Source organism: Paroedura picta, chromosome 9 (genome assembly GCF_049243985.1).
Source record: "Paroedura picta isolate Pp20150507F chromosome 9, Ppicta_v3.0, whole genome shotgun sequence".
Taxonomy (NCBI): domain Eukaryota; kingdom Metazoa; phylum Chordata; class Lepidosauria; order Squamata; family Gekkonidae; genus Paroedura; species Paroedura picta.
Genome location: NC_135377.1, coordinates 22,443,186 through 22,463,344, shown reverse-complemented (window position 1 = coordinate 22,463,344; position 20,159 = coordinate 22,443,186). Strand labels below are relative to the sequence as shown.

At 43.9% G+C, this 20,159-nt stretch overlaps 1 protein-coding gene and 1 long non-coding RNA gene across 7 annotated transcripts in view; one reads left to right on the top strand and one right to left on the bottom strand.

The window, feature by feature from the left end:
- LOC143844575 (neural-cadherin-like) overlaps positions 1–17,067 on the top strand; it is a 50,164-nt gene extending 33,097 nt beyond the window's left edge. Inside the window, exons 23-33 of one of the 5 annotated variants that reach the window (XM_077351864.1) lie at positions 1,867–2,081; positions 2,854–2,981; positions 4,091–4,218; positions 6,222–6,345; positions 6,451–6,631; positions 6,918–7,084; positions 8,117–8,381; positions 9,266–9,446; positions 12,393–12,646; positions 14,055–14,209; positions 16,232–17,067. In XM_077351864.1, coding sequence (XP_077207979.1) covers positions 1,867–2,081; positions 2,854–2,981; positions 4,091–4,218; positions 6,222–6,345; positions 6,451–6,631; positions 6,918–7,084; positions 8,117–8,381; positions 9,266–9,446; positions 12,393–12,646; positions 14,055–14,209; positions 16,232–16,624 — 2,191 coding nt within the window. In that variant the 3' untranslated portion in view covers positions 16,625–17,067. Of the gene's footprint in view, positions 1–1,866; positions 2,082–2,850; positions 2,982–4,090; positions 4,219–6,221; positions 6,346–6,450; positions 6,632–6,917; positions 7,085–8,116; positions 8,382–9,265; positions 9,447–12,392; positions 12,647–13,737; positions 13,803–14,054; positions 14,233–16,231 lie in introns of those variants that run through there. The other 4 variants (XM_077351863.1, XM_077351865.1, XM_077351866.1 and 1 more) reach the window with 4 other exon arrangements.
- A 199-nt stretch (positions 17,068–17,266) lies between these two features.
- LOC143844578 (uncharacterized) lies at positions 17,267–20,159 on the bottom strand. 2 transcript variants are annotated; one of them, XR_013234045.1, is made up of 2 exons: positions 19,840–20,159; positions 17,267–18,599 (listed from the first exon to the last, which is right to left on the bottom strand). It is a non-coding gene; the product is annotated as an uncharacterized LOC143844578 (long non-coding RNA). The 2 variants fall into 2 exon arrangements; XR_013234044.1 differs by having other exon boundaries at positions 19,853–20,159.

The following is a 20,159-nucleotide window of genomic DNA, read 5'->3' as shown; positions in this document are numbered from 1 at the left end:
TTTTTTGGGCTTCAAAGAGTCCTGGAAGTGATGTCAGCTGGCTGTGTCTCCCTGCTATGCTCTCCCCTCCCCAAAGTAACATGTCACTGGAAATGACATCACCACCCATGCCAGCAGGCAGGTTGAGGAGTACTGAGGTGTGGAGAAACCGGAGGTGGTTTAAGATGGGAGTAGGCGTGCAGGCTCTGCCCCCTCTAGGTGCAGGAACCACGAGAGAACTCATGGTTGGGAGGGGAGAGGGGGAATAGGCGAGGTAGCCGGTTCTCTTGCTTGTGGCCAAGTCCATTAAGGCAGGAGGGAAAAGGCCATGGACAACCTCCAGAGCTCCCATGGACCCCTGGGATATTCCATGGGTTCGGTTACCAGCCTCCCTCCCAAAAAAAAACCTTTTGGCTCCCCTTCTCACATTTTTCAGTCTCTGGCCTTCTTCAAATGCGCAGTTGAGAATGCCTGATTTAAAGGACATGTACATGCAGGAGGGAACTCCATCCAGTCACCATCCCTTTTCACATCTTTCAAAACCAAGCCTATGTCCTTCCTAAATTGCAGCGTTTGTGTTTGCACTGCATGTACATGCTCAAAAAAAATACATGTGAAGTTGGCCCTAAAAGTTGTCATGTTCTTCCTGAAAGCTAGATGGCAGGACAGGACTATGGAAAGAGCTATCTTTTAGTCCAGTGGTACCTTTAAATTTAATTCTGGGTATAAGCTTTCTTGTGAAGAAGTGTGCATGCACGAGAAAGCTTATATCCAGAATGAAATGCTATTGGTTTTAAAGGTATCACTGGACTCAGAATTTGTTCTGTTGCTTCAGACCGGCTACCTACCTGAATCTGCAACTTTTCACCACCACATTCCTTTGCTGATTAAAACATGAAGTTTAGTAGTGGCTGTGCGAGAAAAAAACATTTTTCTTTAAAAAAAAATCCGGTTTCTTGGATCCCCAAATATTGGTATTTCTTGATATTCTCCAACCCAATATTGGTATGGTATTTGAATTTAGTAATATTCAGGAATCCCATTTTTTCAGGTCCATTATATCCTATGGGGACCATTAAATTCAATGGCAATTCTATCCTGGGATAAATTCAGTGTGTGCTGGGGGAGGGGGGGGGGCTTGAGGCACCAAAATTGCAGTCTAGCTGCTGGAGCCTCTCTTCAAAAGAACTTCCAGGTTTCAAAAATATTGGACCAGGGGGTCCAGTTCTATGGGCAACCAAAGAAGTTGCCCCATCCTGTATTGTTTCCAATGGCGGCGGGGGGGGGGGGGGGGATAGCAATACAAGCCCAGCAGAATGTCCCAGAGAATCTCTGCAGTAGGAAGTAAAGTGTGCAGGGGGGGGAGTGTTTTTGCAAGGCCATCAGCAGAACCAGTGTAATGTGCCAATCAGAACAGGTGTGACTGAGACAGTACCCAAACCCAATAGGACCAAGGTCAAATATGAGAATCTCTGAAGTAGAAACTGGGGGGGGGGCATTTCTGCAAGGACAGCAGAACCAGTGGCATGTAGTAGTGCCCAGGAGCAGAACAAAAAGTGCCTTGGATACACCTGAATGCATACCCTGAGTAGGTACACTGAAATCTTCCCCTTTAGCTTGAATATTTACTGTATAAAAGTTCTGCAGTGTTTTCCAGAGCACATAGAGTTTTGGATTGCTGGTGTCTCTTATGATTATCAATTATTGCCTTGTGAAATCAGAAAGGGTTAAGATGAAGAGATGATACTGTGCAGCCTGCCCTTGCATTGAGAGACTAGGGAAATTTTCTGTTGCAGAGATTTGACAGTGCCCATGAATAGATGTGCAAATGTTTGGGTGTCATGCGCGAGAGACTGAGAGAGGTAATGTGTACGTTTATTTCTACAGCTGCAGTTGCCCTGTGGCTTTCCATGGGCCTGAGTGCCAGCAGACACAGCATACCTTCGGAGGACATGGGTATGCTTGGTTCCCACCCCTCAAGCCCTGCTTCGAGAGCCGTATCTCTGTGGATTTCATTACCGAAGTGGCTGATGGCCTTCTGCTTTACAATGGGCCAGTAGCACACGTGCAGCCTGGGGAAGCAGAAGACTTTATTGCACTAGGTTAAATACTTATGTTCCCTCTTCCAGTCTGTGTATGCAACCAACCCATTTATTTTCAGGATTTTAAAAGAATACTAAATGTTTCTTTGTGCCTAGGGAGGTACAATGTGTGGAAATTTTCAAGCCATGAAAAAAGGGGAAGGTCAGTATTGTTTACTCAAATAGTAGTGGTTCTCCAAGGTCTCGAGCTGAGTTCTTTCAACTGGCATTCTTTTAACGGGAGATGCCAGGGCCTCAACCTCTCTGCATGCCAAGCAGATGTTCTACTGCAGTCAAGGCCCCACCCTGGCATACAGTCACAATAGGTAGGACTACCAGCATACTTGGCTGTCAAGGTACCAGTTATGACATCGGAAACACGAAACTCTTTATTATTGGACTCATGATAGTATAATACTTGCTGCTAAACTATCCACATTTGACCAGTAAAATCCCAGTTGAGAAAGTGTGACTTTACACTCTCAGGCAAGACTTTTGTAAACTCTACAGAATTTCACAGCCAGTTTTCACTGGATGCACAGAAACACAAAAGAGTAATTTTGGTTGTGCCATTTTGCTCCTTACTATGTGGTTTTCTCTGGCAAAAGTGATCATAAATATTGGATGTTAAGAATATATATGAAGGTGATGGTAGCTGTTAACATGCAGCTGGCACACAACTAAAAATTCTTAGACACCCCCCCCACACACACCCTGAGGCGTAGCTTTAGAATGGCTTTCAGTCAAGGAAGAGAGCTGGCCATCATGTGTCTTTCTGTTTTGTTTTAAGTAGAGCTCTCAGAAGGTGTTCCGTCACTAACTATAAACCATGGCTCTGGGGCACTGTTCCTGCAGCTGCCGAAGGAGGTCAATGTGGCTGATCGTCGTTGGCATAACATAAAAATAATAAGTGATGGAAAGGCAAGTGTAAAACATAAGACTCCCAAATTTCTCTTAGCTGTTGATACTTAGCATCTAGCCGTCTGTCCAACTGTCCAAGCACTTCATTGCATAAGTCACTCTGCCTCTATAACTGTAACATTTGAGATGTAGGAACGCTGGAAGTACATTTAACATATTCTGTTAAAAGTCTATACCAGCATGGTGTAATGGCAGACTCATTTGGAGAATGGGGATTGTATGGAGGATGGGAGTGGGGCCTCCTCACAATACCCCTGTGAGGTAGCTTAGGGTGATAGTGGGCGACTTGCCCAAGGTCACACAGTACAGTTTGGTGGCCAAGTGGGGATTGGCATCCTCAATCCTCATCCAACATTCTAACCGATAAACCATACCGATTCTTTGTGGGCAAATGTAGTGCAGGATCCCTGGTCTTTTCAAGCCTGAAGACACCTTTGGAATTCTGACACACCATGGTGGGCACAGTTACCAAGGGGCTGCCACAGGAGGCAGAGGCACCCACAAAATGGCTGCCACAGGAAGTGGATCCAACCATAATACGTCAGGGAGTGAGGTTAGGTGTAACTCTGTAGTAACTTCAATTTATCAGGCAGGAGTTCTATTTAACAGGGTGCCTTTTAAAATGAACACAGAGAAACACAGTGAAACTGTTGTGGTGGCAGTTGATGCTGAAGCAAATTTTTTATAGTCTGTGTAGCCAAAAAGACATCCAGTGGCCAATCAGAAGCCCTTGCTCGGCAAAAGCCTCACCTGGCCCTGTTCACTTTCTAAAATCACTTGGCAGGTGCCAGGAAAGGGTTTAGCAGGTCCCCTGGCCTCCCCGGGCACCACATTAGGGACCTTTGACATGGGGTATAGACAAGATGCAGCTACCTGCTTAATATAGAAGGGACTATTTCTGTTTAGGATTGTCTGGTTCATCGACAGTAAACCCAAAAAAGATTCCAATATTGATCTACTTTGAAGAACAAGTCATGAATAAAACCAGAATTCTCTTATTTTAATTAAAAACATTAGTGTTGTAAAGTGTAAGCACTGTAAATGTAGTAAATGACACTGCCTTTTAAAAGACAATTTACAAATAATAATACATGTTTGTTGCACTTCAGAATGTACACCTTGTCTTGGATCACTGTCTGAACGTTTCGGTTATGAATAATGATGGTGAGCTAGAAGAAGTGTCAAGGGCGGACCAATCTCTCTGTAAAGTTTCTTCTGAAACGCCAGGGAATGAGAGGTAAAAATTGGAACTGCAGCCTTTTGCTGATAAAAGCTTCATTACCCAGCTTGCTGGGGGGTAAACGGTAATGACTGGGGAAGGCACTGGCAAACCACCCCGTATTGAGTCTGCCAAGAAAACACAGAGGGCCTCACCCCAAGGGTCAGACATGACCCAGTCTTTGCACAGGGGATACCTTTACCTTGTTAACTAAGTAAAGCTTCAGATATTGGAGCTGTAAGTTAAGGGTTAACTCTTGAACATTTTATTTAAACAGAACTTTAGATGTTCGAGGATAAGAGGGAATGACAAAGAAAACAAGACATAGAAGAGAGAGACAAGATAAATGGTCTCCATACGACTTTTACAAGTGATGAATAACTTGTCTTTTTCCCTTTTTGGTTTTCTTTAAATCATATATTTTGAAAAATTAAATTTAAAAAGCAGAGCATTTAATAATTTAATAATTAATTTCAGATGTTGTGCAACTTGGTTAAAATGACTTGGTTCGTGGTAGGTAAAAAATTATTGTAAAGGGCCAAAGGCCCTGTATAAAGTATCATTATATGGGCTGTTGTTTTAGTGATAAATAAAACAACAGTAAAAGCACAATAAAATAAGAAGCGATTCTAAAACACAAATTGCAGCACATTCAATGCTCAGCAAATAAATGTGCGTGGATTTTCTTAGCAGCCAGTGCATAATAAGACACATAAGTAATATGCTCATTGTTGTTAGAGAGACGAGATTCTGTTTTATACACCAGGGGGCATGAAGCTAGCCTGGCTAAAATGATCACAAGAAACAAGGACCTGGGAGCAGAGTAAAGATAACAAAATAGGACATAGTGGGGGAGGGCTTTCAGTTCCAGAGCTTGTCCAATACAAACACAGAGAAATTAGTTTTTGCAAATAGTGACTGACTAATGTGACAGCATTGTTTGAAATAAGATGACACTTTTCTGAATGTATGGAAGGTATACATGTTAGAAGCTCTGGTGTGGTCCTGTAATCTTCATTTTTGTTCTTTGGTTTAGAAGCAAAGTGTGATTATTGCTATGATCTGCTACTTTCTCTGAATTACCAGGGTTTTTTTTTTTTTGTATTTTATAGTACATCTCTATCCTTTATACCTCTAACAGAAAACAACCTGAAAGTTGGGGTTTTAGAGGATCAACTAGATCATAACAACACATTGTTTATAATTCTGTAGCACTATAACTATTTTAAAAGAAAAGCTCTCTGGTGATGGTGAGGTGGAATAGTGGCCATGCCAGACTGATCCGACAAGAAAAATAGCAGCAGCATGGGCAGGATCCTAATCATTGGTGTTTATGCAGCGCTGCAGTCTTTCAAAAAAGATTGTAACAAACCAACCATGTTTATCATTTCAGAAGGAACAGTCCCAGATGACTAAATTTGGTGTAGTGGTTAGGAGTGCGGACTTCTAATCTGTCATGCCAGGTTCGATTCTGCGCTCCCCCACATGCAGCCAGCTGGGGGACCTTGGGCTCGCCACGGCACTGATAAAACTGTTCTGACCGAGCAGTGATATCAGGGCTCTCTCAGCCTCACCCACCCCACAGGGTGTCTGTTGTGGGGAGAGGAATGAGAAGGCGAATGTAAGCTGCTTTGAGCCTCCTTCGGGTAGGGAAAAGCGGCATATAAGAACCAACTCTTCTTCTTCTAAGTGAGAACATCATCTGGATGCTTCAAAAAACTTGATCCATTTTGGATGCCCACCTGTATTGAAATCTCCACGTATAAGCAACCTCTTGAGCAGAGAAGGGAAGGGGTAACTGGGCAGTGTGAACTGTACCAAGGAATGCAGTGATCTTGTTTATTTAATTGCAAGTTACACCACACTGGTATCCTTAGAAGAATTATCAAGTCACATGACAGAGGACTCTACTAAGAATTCAACGAAACAAAACTGGAATTCCATGTAGCAAAATGTTTGAGATGTACATATTTTTTATTTTTTGTTTGCTTGTTTGTTTGTTTCTGTCTTGCTATTGTTAGGTTTCTCAGCGTTCACCAACCTCTTCAGCTGGGCGGAGTTAAGAAAACCCTGCCATACCATGCTTCACAAAAGCACTTCCGAGGATTTACTGGTTGCATCCGAAACGTCATCATTGACAGCCAGGTAAAATCATTGTGAAGTCATGTACTCTAACCCCCTCTCCAGATGCCAAATGCAGCTGCTACTTTTCCATCCCTGATACTTCTGGTCTTTCTCTTCTGTTTACAGGTGTACGATTTAGAGCATCCTGCAGAATCCTTAAACAGTGTACCAGGTTGCGCACTGACTGATGGATTGTGCCAGAAACTTGGCGTTCCCTCCTGTGATATCCATGGCAAATGCTTGGGTGACTGGAACTCTGTTACCTGTGAGTGTAACACTGGCTACTCAGGACCAAGATGTGACAAAGGTGAATTAAATCTATCAGAATGTAGAATAATTATGTCATCTGGCTACAATCAAGCTTTGGTCATGGGCTAGCAAGACTCAGTGCTGGTTTTGCCAAGCCTGGAGAGGCAGACCTCGCCCAGTGGTTTGGATTCTGATGAGTGTTAGTTCAGCAAACCCTCATAAATAGTAACACTTTTGTGTGTGGGGAGGAAAAGAACATTTTAACCCACTGTGGGCACTTATGGAAAGAGGGAAGGATCTCATTTGTACTAGACCATATATTTTACGTGTTCTTGCATATTTAGTTCTTCCAGAATGGACCTTTGGAAGGGATAGTTGGATTCATTACGAACTGAAAAACATGCTCAATGCTTACAAAATACAAGTCCAGCTTATGGTGCGCACCAGAATGTCCTCCTGCAGTCTTCTCAGCATGACCTCTGCTGATGGAAATGGATACATTAGAATGGAGGTAAGCCGTTCATCCACTGTTGTCCACTAGGATGGCAAACTGTATGTTGATTAAAAATAGAATCTAGTTAAAGGACAGACCACATGTCAGAATCCTGCGTCTTCTGCCATGAAATAGGTTTGAGGTTTGCTCACTTCAGCCTGACCCACATCATTTATCCATTTTCCTTGCTTTCAGCCAACTTCTAGAGCAGTGGTCCCCAACCTTTTTATTACCAGGGACCGTTCAAAGCTTGACAATTTTACTGAGGCCCAGGGGAGGGGGGTAGTCTTTTACCGAGGGATGTCGCTGCCGCCTGAGCCCCTGCTCCATTTGCTTTCCCGCCGGTGCCCCTAACTTCCCGCCGCCCACTGGGGGGCACTGCCAGCAGCAGCTGCGCAGTGTTATGCTGAGGGGGAGCCCCAGCCATGGCAGCCACTGGAGAGCACCAAAGGTGAGCCAGCGGCAGAGTGGTAGGGCAGCCCCCAAGGCAGCAGCCGGGGAGGAGGACGAGGAGAAGCCGTGGCCCGGTACTGACTGATCCACGGACCGGGACCTGTCCCCGGACCAGGGGTTGGTGACCACTGTTCTAGAGTGTAGATGCTGCTCACAGCTGCAAGGTCATTTCCGTAGTTAGTTTCTCAAAACATACCACGTTGGCATGATTCCCAGAAACTGCACCCGGCAGTCTCCTGTTATGTCTGTCCCTGATACCTGTGTTACTAACTGCTCAAGGTAGGGGTCATTGGGTCATATTGTAATGCTTGACCTGTATAATTTAGTTCTGTCTAAAGAGTGCTTGATGCTCCATCTTGAAATAAAGAATTTTCCCTCAAAGAAGATTTCCAAGTCTGGCATTCTGACACCACATAACTGATAAATAGCAACTTTTATCTTTAAACGTGGAACATGAGGAAAGCTGTTTCAACCATGTAGCCAACAATAGTTTGCTCTTATGAAACATTTTGATTTTAATCAACAAATCTTACATCTTATACATCTTGTACGTCTTATAGAAAGATGCATAATGCTCATAATCCTGTGATTATACAGGTAATTGGTGGACATTTCAGTGTGAGCTTCAGTTTGGAAGACGAGGGTCACATGCTTCAGCTCAGTAGTGTACGCATAGACAATGGCCACTGGGTTGCACTAGCCCTAGAGAAGTACCATGGTGAATTTTCATTGCGGATTAATGATGGTGGAGGGGATCATGAGACATCCTTCATTCTGGGACAAAACAGACAGTTGGACATGGATCTGACAAGCGTTGTGCTGGGAAACCGTCTTGCTAACCGAACAGAAAGTGATTTCCAAGGTACATGATGTTATTGAAAGGGAAGGGAAAAGTGGAAAAGCAGCAAGCTAATAATGTCATGGGCATGGCTGCATGTTCCAACTGTGGCTGCATTGTTCCAACAGTGCCCAGTTGGCACTGGCAGAAGCCAATGGATCAATTCAATCCTACTTTAGCTATGAGAAGCTGCTTTCTGTTGAGCCAGCCTATTGATCCACCTTGACCAGCTCTGCCTATTCTGACTGGCAACAGTTTACCAAGATCTCAGGCAGTGCCTTTCCATCTGTGCTGTCTGAGATCCGTAATGGGAGATGCAACACAACTGAACCTTAATAGATGCAAAACGTGCTTTACCCCCGAACTTTAGCTATATCCATGCTTGCCCAGCCAATTCAGTTGCAGCAAATTACTTAAAATGATTATGTATCTGGTATTGCATTGGTGATGCCATCTGTTTAGCAGTTGGAAAAACTAGGGGATTCGTTCTCATTGTTGCTCGGTTACACTCCCATCTTGTGTCGTGGAACAGCTTTGCCTAATGTCATATCAGGCAAGGATGGTTCTTGCTATCACAGCAAGGCCCAAGTTGTGACATCAGGGGTCTGCTTGCAGTCATGTAGAGCAGTAGTCAACCTGTGGTCCTCCAGATGTCCATGGACTACAATTCCCATGAGCCTCTGCCAGCAAATGCTGGCAGGGGCTCATGGGAATTGTAGTCCATGGACATCTGGAGGACCACAGGTTGACTACCCCTGATGTAGAGCGTAATGTTGGCTATGACTTGACCCCAGCATGGTGGCTGTTGGGCTACAAGTGATAGGGCTGCAGGCAGAACTGGAGACCCATGATAAAATGGTTAATTCATCAGTCCTTTCTTTTTTTTTCCTTTGGCTGTCACCTTGCAGGCTGTATGCGGGATGTTCGACTGAACAGCCAGCCTCTTCTGGCAGACGGTAAAAGCACCGAATACAGCTTCATGGTGGAGCAACATGGCGTCACTGTTGGCTGCCATTCTAGCTCTTGCAGCAATCAGCCATGCTACAGTCCTTTCCACTGTGTAGACCTGTGGAGGAAGTACGAGTGCCGGTATGCCCTCGCCATTTATCCTTTTCAAATATTTACTTTTGTGAGAATATAGCCAGAAATATAGGGGAAGAGTTACTAGACTTGACCAACAAATCATAGAAAATGTGTTTTATGCGTAACAAAGACACCCTGACCCAACAGCTTTAATCTGTTTTAAGAAGACAAGTATAGATAACTTTGAAGTCAAAAGATGATGGAATAGCTAAGAAAGTGTACTCTTATCAATTGGGACAGCTAGCTACTATAAATATGGGAAGTTGAATTGGTCAAGGACCTCTTGTTAGAAGGGGCTCCCTACTTGTGTCTTGTTTGTTCTAAAGGTAAGATGGTTTTATGGGTTCGTGTAACTGCTCTTTAGATCATTAGGGCTTGCCTGTATCTGAATCAGGCCTAACCAGAGCCATCTGGAGCAATGCACTATGAACAAACAAGAGTCCTTACTTTCCTGCAGGACAACAGGTGCATCATGCTACATATAGCATCGCATTATAAAATCAGAGTCCAATAGCACCTTTAAAACCAACAAAAAATTATTCAGGGTGTGAGTTTTTGAATGCAAGCACTCTTCCTCAGACTATGAGTGCTTGCACTTGAAAGCTCGTGCCTTGAATAAATCTTTGATGGTCTTAAAGGTGCTACTGGACTCTGATGTTATTGTGCTACTTCAGACCAACACGGCTACCCATTTGAATCTAGCATTGCATTATTACTCTTCCTTTCCTGATAATTAAGTCGGAAGGAAACACTTCTGCTCCCTACTGTATTGAATTTCCTACAAACCAGTGGGTGGGTGGTGAGAGAGGCCTATTATGCACACACAACTTCTGATTTTTACTGAAATCAAGTAGGCAGAGATTTACTTCAAATGTGTGTGCACGCTGCGCCTTTCTTTCTTCTCCAGTTCTTCTCCCTGGAATCACAGAGCATATACTCCGCATACCAGTGAGAAAAGGCAGACCTTGTATCATGGCGCAGAAATTTCATTTTGTATGTGTGTGCGCTCTGCATCAAGCTTAGTGATGATCTTATTGGTCAGTTTCACGCTGGGTGTGTTTTATGGATTCTTCAAGCTGTATTTGGGGTAGCCATTTTAGCAGAATGTTAATGATGCGCCCTTGCTGGTTTCTAATGATGGCAGTGATCCTGATTTTCCATTATTGCTTACGTTTCTACCATTCACTTTTTTGTGGTTTTTAAAAAAGCATGACGAGTCTATTGGAATGAGATGTTCGCCAATCTTGGATCACTGGGAAAAAGAAATCGACAGGGAAAGTTTTAAAGATGCATTTAACCAAACCATTTTCTCCTTTTTGCAAATGAAAGAGAATCTCAATAAAAGACAGTGAGCACCCTCTCCAAGCCCTTTCACTTTTAGGATGTGCCCTGTTTCGGGTCGGAGTGCAGGGCAAACCAAGACTATTTCAGTGAGAGCACATGTCTGTGTTAGTGTGCAGCATACACATGAATGATACCCACAAAGTAGCTGGCAGTTGGCTGGGGCTGGAGCTGCTGCCGCCAATACAGCTTACTGGAGTTGGAAGACAGCAACCAGCCCTCTACAGCCTTGCTTGTGCCATGCGAAGGGGTTGACCAAAGAGCAGCGGTGCCTGCAGACCCAGGTCCTCAGTGTGGATCCAGATGCTGGGAGTTGCCTGAGTGGCAGGCATGGGATCTATGGGCTGCACTGGCTGCAAGTCTCTGGTCCTCTTGCTTTCCATTTGGTCCTTTTGTGCATTTTCTCCTGACAGCAGCATCCTGCTTTGCAGCTGCAGCGCCAGCTCAGTAAGGAGGAAATATGGTAGCAGGGAGAAGCACACCTGGACTGACCGGCTGTCCCCTCTGAGCACTGCACCTGTTTTTCACCTGGAGCCCATGGCTGGAGAGGCCTTGGGAGGCCTCATTGGCTTTCACTGATATCTTATTCATTTCCAAAAAAAGATAAATTGGTTTGATTAAATGCATCTTTTAAAACTTTAAAGCTCTTGTCAATTTCTTTTTCCCAGCGATCCAAGGGTAGCGAAAAATCTCATTTGGATAGACTTATCCCACTTTTAAAACATTTAAATGATGGAAAACCTAAGCAATAGTGGAACTTGTACACTGAAAGGTGGGGGATGGTGGAAAGTGCTGAGTGAGAGGAACAACCTCAATATGGGTGGTGAAGTGGCCTCTGAAAGGTGAGAAAAAGACAAGGGGAAGAATCCCAGAGAATCTGGATGCTTTTGAATTACCTTAGCTTGGAAGCTTTGCAAGGGGATAATCTGCCACAAAACCACTCTCATAAAATCCAGGGAAACGGGAACTGAAAAGCGATCTGAATGCTGAAAGGAGGGAAATGGATGCATAATGAGGGGAGGGGGGACCCAAGGACGTGCATGGTGAAAGTGAGGGAAAACTGAGAACAAAAATGAAAACCTGACAGACATGCATGATGAAAGCATCCAGGCATTAGGTTAGATTTGCATCTCTGGACCTGGCTTTCTGGATATCGTCTGTTCCCAGGACATTTCTTGCAGGTGCTCTAGATTCTAAGACACACACGAATCCAAAGGGCATCCAGAATAATACTGGAGCTGGTTTCCAGATCAGAGAAAATGGTGGGTCTGAAGGGCAAAATGAAAATGCATTACCTTTGGGGTATCACACAGTCTCCAGGATGGGATGGGGAGTGGGGAAACAACACTGCACCAGTTGGTTTAGGTCCCTTCATACATTTGCACATCAGGCCTCCACTGGAAGCAGCACATCTGGCAAATCACTCCAGAAGCATGTCCATATCAGCTGACAGCAGCAGAGTCCTCTTTAGGCTCTTAAGTCTCTTTGGGATCATTCTGCATATTCCTCCAACTACTGAGGATCAGTGGGTTCCAAGAACAGATCCCTTTCTAAGGTGGGATTTTAAATCCTTCTTATTTTAAAAAATGTTTAAATGGTTTCTCCATCCAGGTGTCCAGCTGGCAAAGTGGAAGTAACAGACCGCCTCACAGGCCTTAAACAGTGCACATCATCACCTTGTGGACACTGGAATTGTAGAAATGGAGGTACCTGCGTAGCACAGTCCCGAGACAAATATGTCTGCCAATGCCCTGAAGGATATAAAGGAAAATGGTGTGAAATCAGCCCTGTGAAAGCAGGAAGACCAGTGGGACTCAGTTCTGGTTCTATCTTGGCCATCAGCATGTGCCTGCTTGTCTTTCTAGGTAGGAGAATTTGGCCCTTCTCACGTTACCTTAATCCAGACTGTGATCCTGTTGAACTAACAACATTTGAATGATTAGAAGTCTTCTGAATTTCTGCACTGATTTTTAACAACTAGTCTAGGTACTTATGGAGACATGGCTCTGTTTCTCCCTTTTTTTTTGTTGTTGTTGCCCTCCTTTCTCACTCATCAGGTTTGTTTGTGGGTCCACATACTAGAAGGCAAACTTTGGCTCTTTATGGCTTCCTGTACTTCTGCTATCTCCAAGCCGTATTTCAATTCCTATGTGGCCATTTCCTCCAATAACAAAGGAAGAAGAAAGAAGCTCTTTGTGGTTATATAGCAATCACAGAACGCCCTTCCTTGCTCAATTCATTACCTGTATTCCATATTTTACCTCCAAAGAATTCACATTGGCTAAGCAGCGCAGCTTTTAGGGTCAGGCATTTTTAGCTTTAATATCAGAGGAGTTATATGCCTAGATCAGGAGGGCCAGGAGCTAAATTACAATTAAGGACAACTAATGAATTCTCTGCTCATCATCCTCCCTCCATTAGATGGAAGGGGCCCTCCACTTGCTGGTCCTCACTTAGAGTACTGCTCATGATTTCAGTACAGAATCTGCACAAATTCATAATGTCTTCATAGGAGGATACACAGACTGCACCCTGTTCATTCTTCTGTATCCACTGGTGTCCCTTTTCTCTTTCTTTGTTTACTATCTCTTTAATGTCATTTCTGATTGTTAGTTTTTTTAAAATAAGACACCAAAGCTGTGATTCAGAGCCTCATGTATGCTAGGGATTCTTTTATCTGGTGTGTCAGGTAGAGTTTTGCAGCTATATTCAGCATAGCCTGGGACTAAGGAAATACCATTTGCATCTATAGGATTGCCTCATTAGATTAACTTTAAATCATGCAGTGCAATATTAACTTGACTTTAAATACATTGATTGTTTTGAAATAACATTATCCACCTCCTCCCAAAACATTGTACGTGTCTCAGAAACATAATGGCTCAAATAATTATATTACCACTTTAATCTTCATTAAAACAGTGTTTTACTTACTTTGGGTGTCTTATTTACTCAGGATTGGTGAAAGGCCAGAGACTGGCCAAAATGCCTTCTATTTAAATATCCTAGTGGATCCTGTAGGTAAGTAAAATACCCTTTTAATGAAGCTTGAATATAAGATAGAGATAATTCATAAGATAGAGATAATTCATAACCTTCCTGAAGAGTGTACCTTTGTTTACTGTACCCTTAAATTAACCACTGCATTTCTTGCTTAGCTATATAAACATTAAATGGCTTGTTTTTATTAGATTGCTTTCATATTATAGAAATTAAATTAGTATATTGTGCAGGTAAAGGCCCCCGTGTAACAAATATGTCTTTTCCCCCTAGGTTTATTAGTCTCTTATACCGTTTGGAGTCAATGGGGGAGATCAAGTTTTCGGAAAGGAGGAATTTACTACATACCTGAGGAACATGAAAGTTGGGAAGATGTTAGAGAAAACGTCTTCCATTATAATGAGGAGGGAGGAGGGGAGCATGACCTGGTATGGTTTTGCATGACCTGCTGGTATGGCATCACTGTAGCATCTTAAACACAACATAGTCCAGATTCAAATATGCAGCAGAGATGTAAAAATTAAGGACCTTCTGAAGGCATTTTTAAAAGTTAGTGAACCCTTGCCTGGGGAGAAATTTGGGGAGATCAAATGGTTGCCAGTAGCTAGTCCCCCCTCCCGCACTGATGGTAATGCATGTGAAACTCTCAGCTCCCATTCTCTCTGCAGCATACCTAAATACGCACTGCAGCCTATTAAGGGAACCCTTTGACCCTTATTTCAACGGAATAGGAAGCTTATGAGGCTGTGGTGTGTCTCCACACAGCTCGCATGGGCAGTGAGTTCAACAGGTCTGAACAACAAAAGCTGTGGGTGGGGAGGTGGAGAGAAATCAAAGTCTCTGCAAAAATGGTGGTGGTGAAAAGCTGTTTTCCTTGTGATTTTTGACCTGTTTCTGTCACATGCCCTCCTTAAACCAGTGTTTTACCCCAAGATCTGCACCAAGGGGGTTTCCTACAGATATCCTTCATATTGCATGGTTTTCATTGTTGATCCCCTTTGAGCAATCCAAGCCTGACATAGCGAGGAAGACATCTGTTGGGGTCCCAAGACTATCAGTGGTCCTACACCCCCCCCCCACCAGTGGTGTTATTCTCACTATGCTTGGGGCATCCAGGAAGGCCACAGGCAGTATGAGAGAATTCTCAAGTTGCCACAAAATACTTCTGGGTTAAGGGAATCAGGGTAGCCTTTCCTGAGAATATTCCGCCCAAATGTAGCGTCCAGCTCTGGGGTCCTAACAGTTTCTATTGATTGATACTACTGAAGGGATCTTATCTGGATGACCAGATTTCGAAAGCTAAGCAGGGTCAATCCTGGTTACTACTTAGATGGGAGACCACCTGGGAAGTGCAGGATTGCTAGTCAGGGGCAGGAAATGTCAAAGCGCCACTGTTCACCTGTTGCATTGACAACTCTATGAGGTCATTAGAAGCTGGCTGCGAGTCAACAGCTCTTTCCACCCCTACCATATTTGAAGTAGGAGATAAAATTCAAAAGTTCAAACAATTTTGAGTAAACACTCTTGTGCATGTAACTCCCCCCTCCCCCGTTCCTTGCTTTCCAGAATCAGCCCTAGGTCCTTTTACTAGGGGCTGGAGTTTGCCAGCCAGTTCTTGACAGCTGAGATCTCTATTGCTTTTTCATATATTAAAACCTCTAGTTTGATCTTTGAGTAGGACAAATATGTATACTGTTGTTATGTGAGGTATGAGGAGTTTTCCTATCATGAAGTACATGAATCTCACAGTTCCTATCAATCAATCTGTATACTCTAAGGAGGGGAGCTCTGGATTGGTAGTTTTATAAAGTACCCATGATGCTCTGGGACGCAGTGCATGTTGGCAGGTGGGGAATGGTAATATGTACAATATACTACTATCTCTCTGACTACAGCTGCAGTCCTGCACACACTCATCTGGGCCTAAGTCCTGCTGAGCACATGGGGTTAATCCCAAGTAGATATTTCTAAAATTATGCTGTGATTTTTTTTTTGAGACTTGGTGCTGTCTGAGGGCTGGGGAATTGGACTTGGCAAATCCAGCTTCCCATAGACTAAGGCAGGTCATCATCTTTCACTGCTTTAAGCCCGTTTAGTTGTGTTGTGACCTGCTTTCATATCAGTCTTGTGAGGCAAACACAGTGGGTTGAATTCAGCCTCTTACATACATAAGATGATGCCCCCTGAGTAACAAAGGACTCCTGATTCAGCTACAGCGTCTGTGCCACATCCTATAATATTCCTGAAAGTCAGCCATCCCCTGAGTGGCTTTTCAGGAAGCCCAACAGGCTGCAACAAGGAATAGCAGGAAATCCTTGCCCCACAAGCAGAGTTCTTCTTGTAGTTGTTTGGACCCTCCCCAACAAAGTCTAGAAAGCATTTTGCAAATGGAAAGTGCCACATTAGTATTCATAATTGTCCCTTTAATTTTTTTGTTTGCATTTTTCCAGAATGCTTATAAAATAGATGAATTAAAGAAACCTCTACAAAGCATACCCTCACCAGAGACTGCTGCTTCACTCCTCAAATCACATTCTGGACCACAGAGAAACCCACCCACGAATCACACTTTCCGAAGAGAAGCTAGTTCTTTGGTTACCAGTGTCCCAGGCTTCAGACATTATGTGACTCAAATAATACAGGAAGCAGACAATGATGTGCACAGCCATCCAGCAGACACTATGCACTTCTATTGCCTAGAGGGCCCATGTTCTTCAGCTGGAAGCTTGAGTTCCTTAGACACCAGCATAGAGGAAGATCTAAATTTTGATTACCTCAAAGAATGGGGACCAAAGTTTGTAAAGCTAAAAGAGCTCTATGAACTTCCAAACGAACGCTTATAAAATGTGGACACAGGGACTCAATACATTGCTGCAATATGTATCCTTCTAGGAAAACACACTTTAGAAACATATTAGTGTTTAGTTTAACAACACTAATCAATTGGCCTATTTATTAACATTGGCCATATGGGAATAATAGTGTGATCTTTACCTCACAATCCTTTAAAATGATCTGAACATGTTTTTATATGTGATGTATAAAGTTAGGAAAAATATTTTGTGTGTGTATCGAGTTTCCTGGATATGTTGAACTCAAAAGAATTTTCGTAGTTCTGAAACAGCTTGAAGTAATAATCTATAGATTCAAATGTTTACATTTCAACCATCTTGTATTGCTTAATTTGTTTTATACAGTCTGTGCAGATACTGTAAAATATATTTATATCCTTGTTTTAGTTGTTTCTCTTTTGTATCTGAATGTCAATTAAAAATATTTAACACTTGTCTATGGCAATATATCTTGGGCAGCTGGGGTTCAGCTTTTGCCATGCTCTGGCAGGGGATGTCAGTGATCTACTCCGCAGAGATCTTGGTGTTTCTCTGATCACCACTGTGGGCTCAGTTCACACCTTGCCCTCCTTGGTTCATGCGCCCTCTGCAGTTTGCTTTCTACAGCAAAATAGATATTGGAAGACATCTGCAAAAGGTGAAAAATGATTATTATTTTGATTTTACACAATACAAAAGCAAAACAATTTCTTCCCGACGAAACATGTAGGCTGCACCAGCTTCCGGCTGAGCGATGGATCAGCTCAGTCTCTGACACATGGGCATTTGCGCTTGGCAGAACATCATGGAAGACGGCTCCTCTCTCGTATGCTCAGTAGCTTTATGGACTAATCAAATAGTGGTGCAGCGATTTGGAGTTCCTACCAAAGGTAGCTTTGACTTTTGCCTTAGTGTCTTAAGGTATTTTGCACACCGCTCCAAATAGTTTTGTGTGTCTTTCTTCTTTTTATCCTTTCGCTGGCAATTGGTGGAGCAGGTTGTCCTCTCAGCCAATACACTGCTATAGGTGCCGCTGTATTTTTTGCCTTGTTTATGTGTTTCCACTCTTGGTGATTGGTGGAAGTAGTTTTGGCCATATGGATAGTCAATTGCTGGTTTCTAAGGTCTTCCTCGATCTGCTTCAGCCATGTTTTCTTTGGCGCCAGTCGTTGGATCTTCCATTCAGTTGGTCGTTCTCGCCAGAGTTTATGAGGCAGTCTGCTGGTGTTCATTCTGCAGACAGGGCCAAATCATTGCAGTCTGAGCTTTTGGATTTGTTCTTTAATTTGCAGCTGCTTGTCACATTTTGACCAAATTGCCTTGTTTCGATTATGATCACATTTGGAAGGTCTTGATTTAGTAAATTCTGATCCATATAGGAGGACTGGCAGGACTAGTGTCCGGAAGAGACAGACTTTGGTCTTGAGAGAGAAGTTCAGTTTCTTCCAGAGGCACCATTTGAGCGTGGCAAATGCTGATGTTGCCACATCAGTTTTGTGTGTAAAGCATAGCGTGCAGTAAAGAGAGGTGTGGGTGACTGGGGAAATAACTGGTAATCCCACACACAGAATGCATTTACAAGATATTGTGATAGATGGCCAAGATGCAACATCTGTATACTAATTCACCTCTCTTATCTGGGTACAAAACTTGTTTTCAAAATCAGATCTGTCTGTAACAGTGGTCCGCATATTTTTGCCAATTTCAACACCAACTCGGCATGCTTCTGCTCACCTTAATATATAACATATATATAACATACCAGATCTCAAAATAGTTTATTACTAAGACTAACAAATGAAAAATGGATTAAAAGCAACTGCTGCCCTTGTTTAAATCATCCATAGGAAGAAGGTCTCCTTTCCTTGCCCAGTGTCGAATCATTTGTTCAGAACATTCTCAATTTCCGCTGCTTTCTGCTTTTCTTTTGAGAACTCTTCTCTGACCCAGGCATCATTTGAGAAGGTATAAACGTGCAATACTCTTCCTGCCATGGGTCATAAAAGGTGTTTTATTTCTTAAGTGAAATAACAGACCTTATCAGGCTCCAGACCAGTATCCCTACAGTACACCATTCTGAGGCCAATTGTCCAACCAAGCCGGCCATCGGACTGCCTGAGGCAGCACAATGAGGAGGGGTAACATATAGTGACAGGAATCTCACTGAAGGTCCAAGCTAACATGGATGTACTTTGCACAGGAGCCTACGAAATCCCTTGAACCTCCTCTCCCCGTGAATTCCTGGACATTATTCCACATACAAATGATGACCCAGACTAAACCCAAGCAGGGTTTAGAGGTCATGAGTTTTATAAAATACCTTAGTGAGGCACCACCCTAAATCCATGCAAGGATTACTGTGGCCCATTTCACTCTACAGGTGTCAAATGAAGCATTAGTTGATGGAGGTTAGTACTGCCCACTGTGGCTTGGCAGCAGCTTCTGTCTGTACGTTCTTATGGAGAGGTCTCCCACATGGCCTGCTACGATGCCAACGTCCACGGGGGACCTGCGGATCTCAGTGTTATCTCCAGACTACAGAGATCAGTTCCCCTGGTGAAAATGGCTGCTTCGGCGGGTGGACTGTATGTCACTGCATCCCACTGAGATCCCTGCCCCCTCCAGGCTCCATCCCCAAATCTCTAGGAGTTTCCCAATCTGGATTTGGCAACCCTACCTCCCCTCTCCTGCTGGTGGCCAGGGAGAGATCTGGCAACCCTATACCTGATACTTAAAAAAAAATTGATCAGTGGTTCTCAACCTGGGGGTAACAACTTATAGATCAGTGGTCCTCAACCTGGGGGCTGGGACCCCTTTGGGGATCGAACAACTCTTTCACAGGGGTCATGGCAGGGCAAGCAGCTTGGTGGGGGGGGGTGCCATCTACACAACAGCCTTGCAGGGTAGATTGAGATAGAGCATTCGTCTGTCTGGAGCAGCAGAAAAGAGCGAGATCGGCACGGTGGGACAAAAGGCAGAAAACTGAGAAACTCTGGGAAAAACCAATTTATATACAATCATGAACAATGGATCTCCACGCCATCGGTCAGTTTCAGTTTAATTTCTGTGAAACAACATTTGCATAATTTTATGGCTGGGGGTCACCTGCATTAAAGGGTCGCGGCATCAGGGAGATTGAGAACCACTGCTGTGGGTGCTGCGCATGAAACTTGGGAAGAGCAAACGCGCTATCACTAAATAGCGTATTAAAATAAATAAAAATGTACCTCTCAAACTCACCCCCTCTCCCAAACGCAAATACAATTAGACAAACGCATAGCCAGCCACAACCAGGTTGTTACACTGAACTGAAAGGCGATGCTGCGGCCGTGGCTCTTGAGCTCCTGCTCCGGGAAGCTCGACCGGTCGCAGGGGCCGCAGCGGCCAGCCCGAGCTCTAATCCAGCCCCGGCAGACGCTGCTCGCTGGAGGAGCCCCACAGAGCCCCCGAGGCGGCTTCTCGCCGTCCCTGCAGCCGCCTGGAGGCGAGGCCAGCCCGAGCCCCTCCTTCCCTCCCTCCCTGGGGCCAGAGAGAGGCAGCGGAAGAG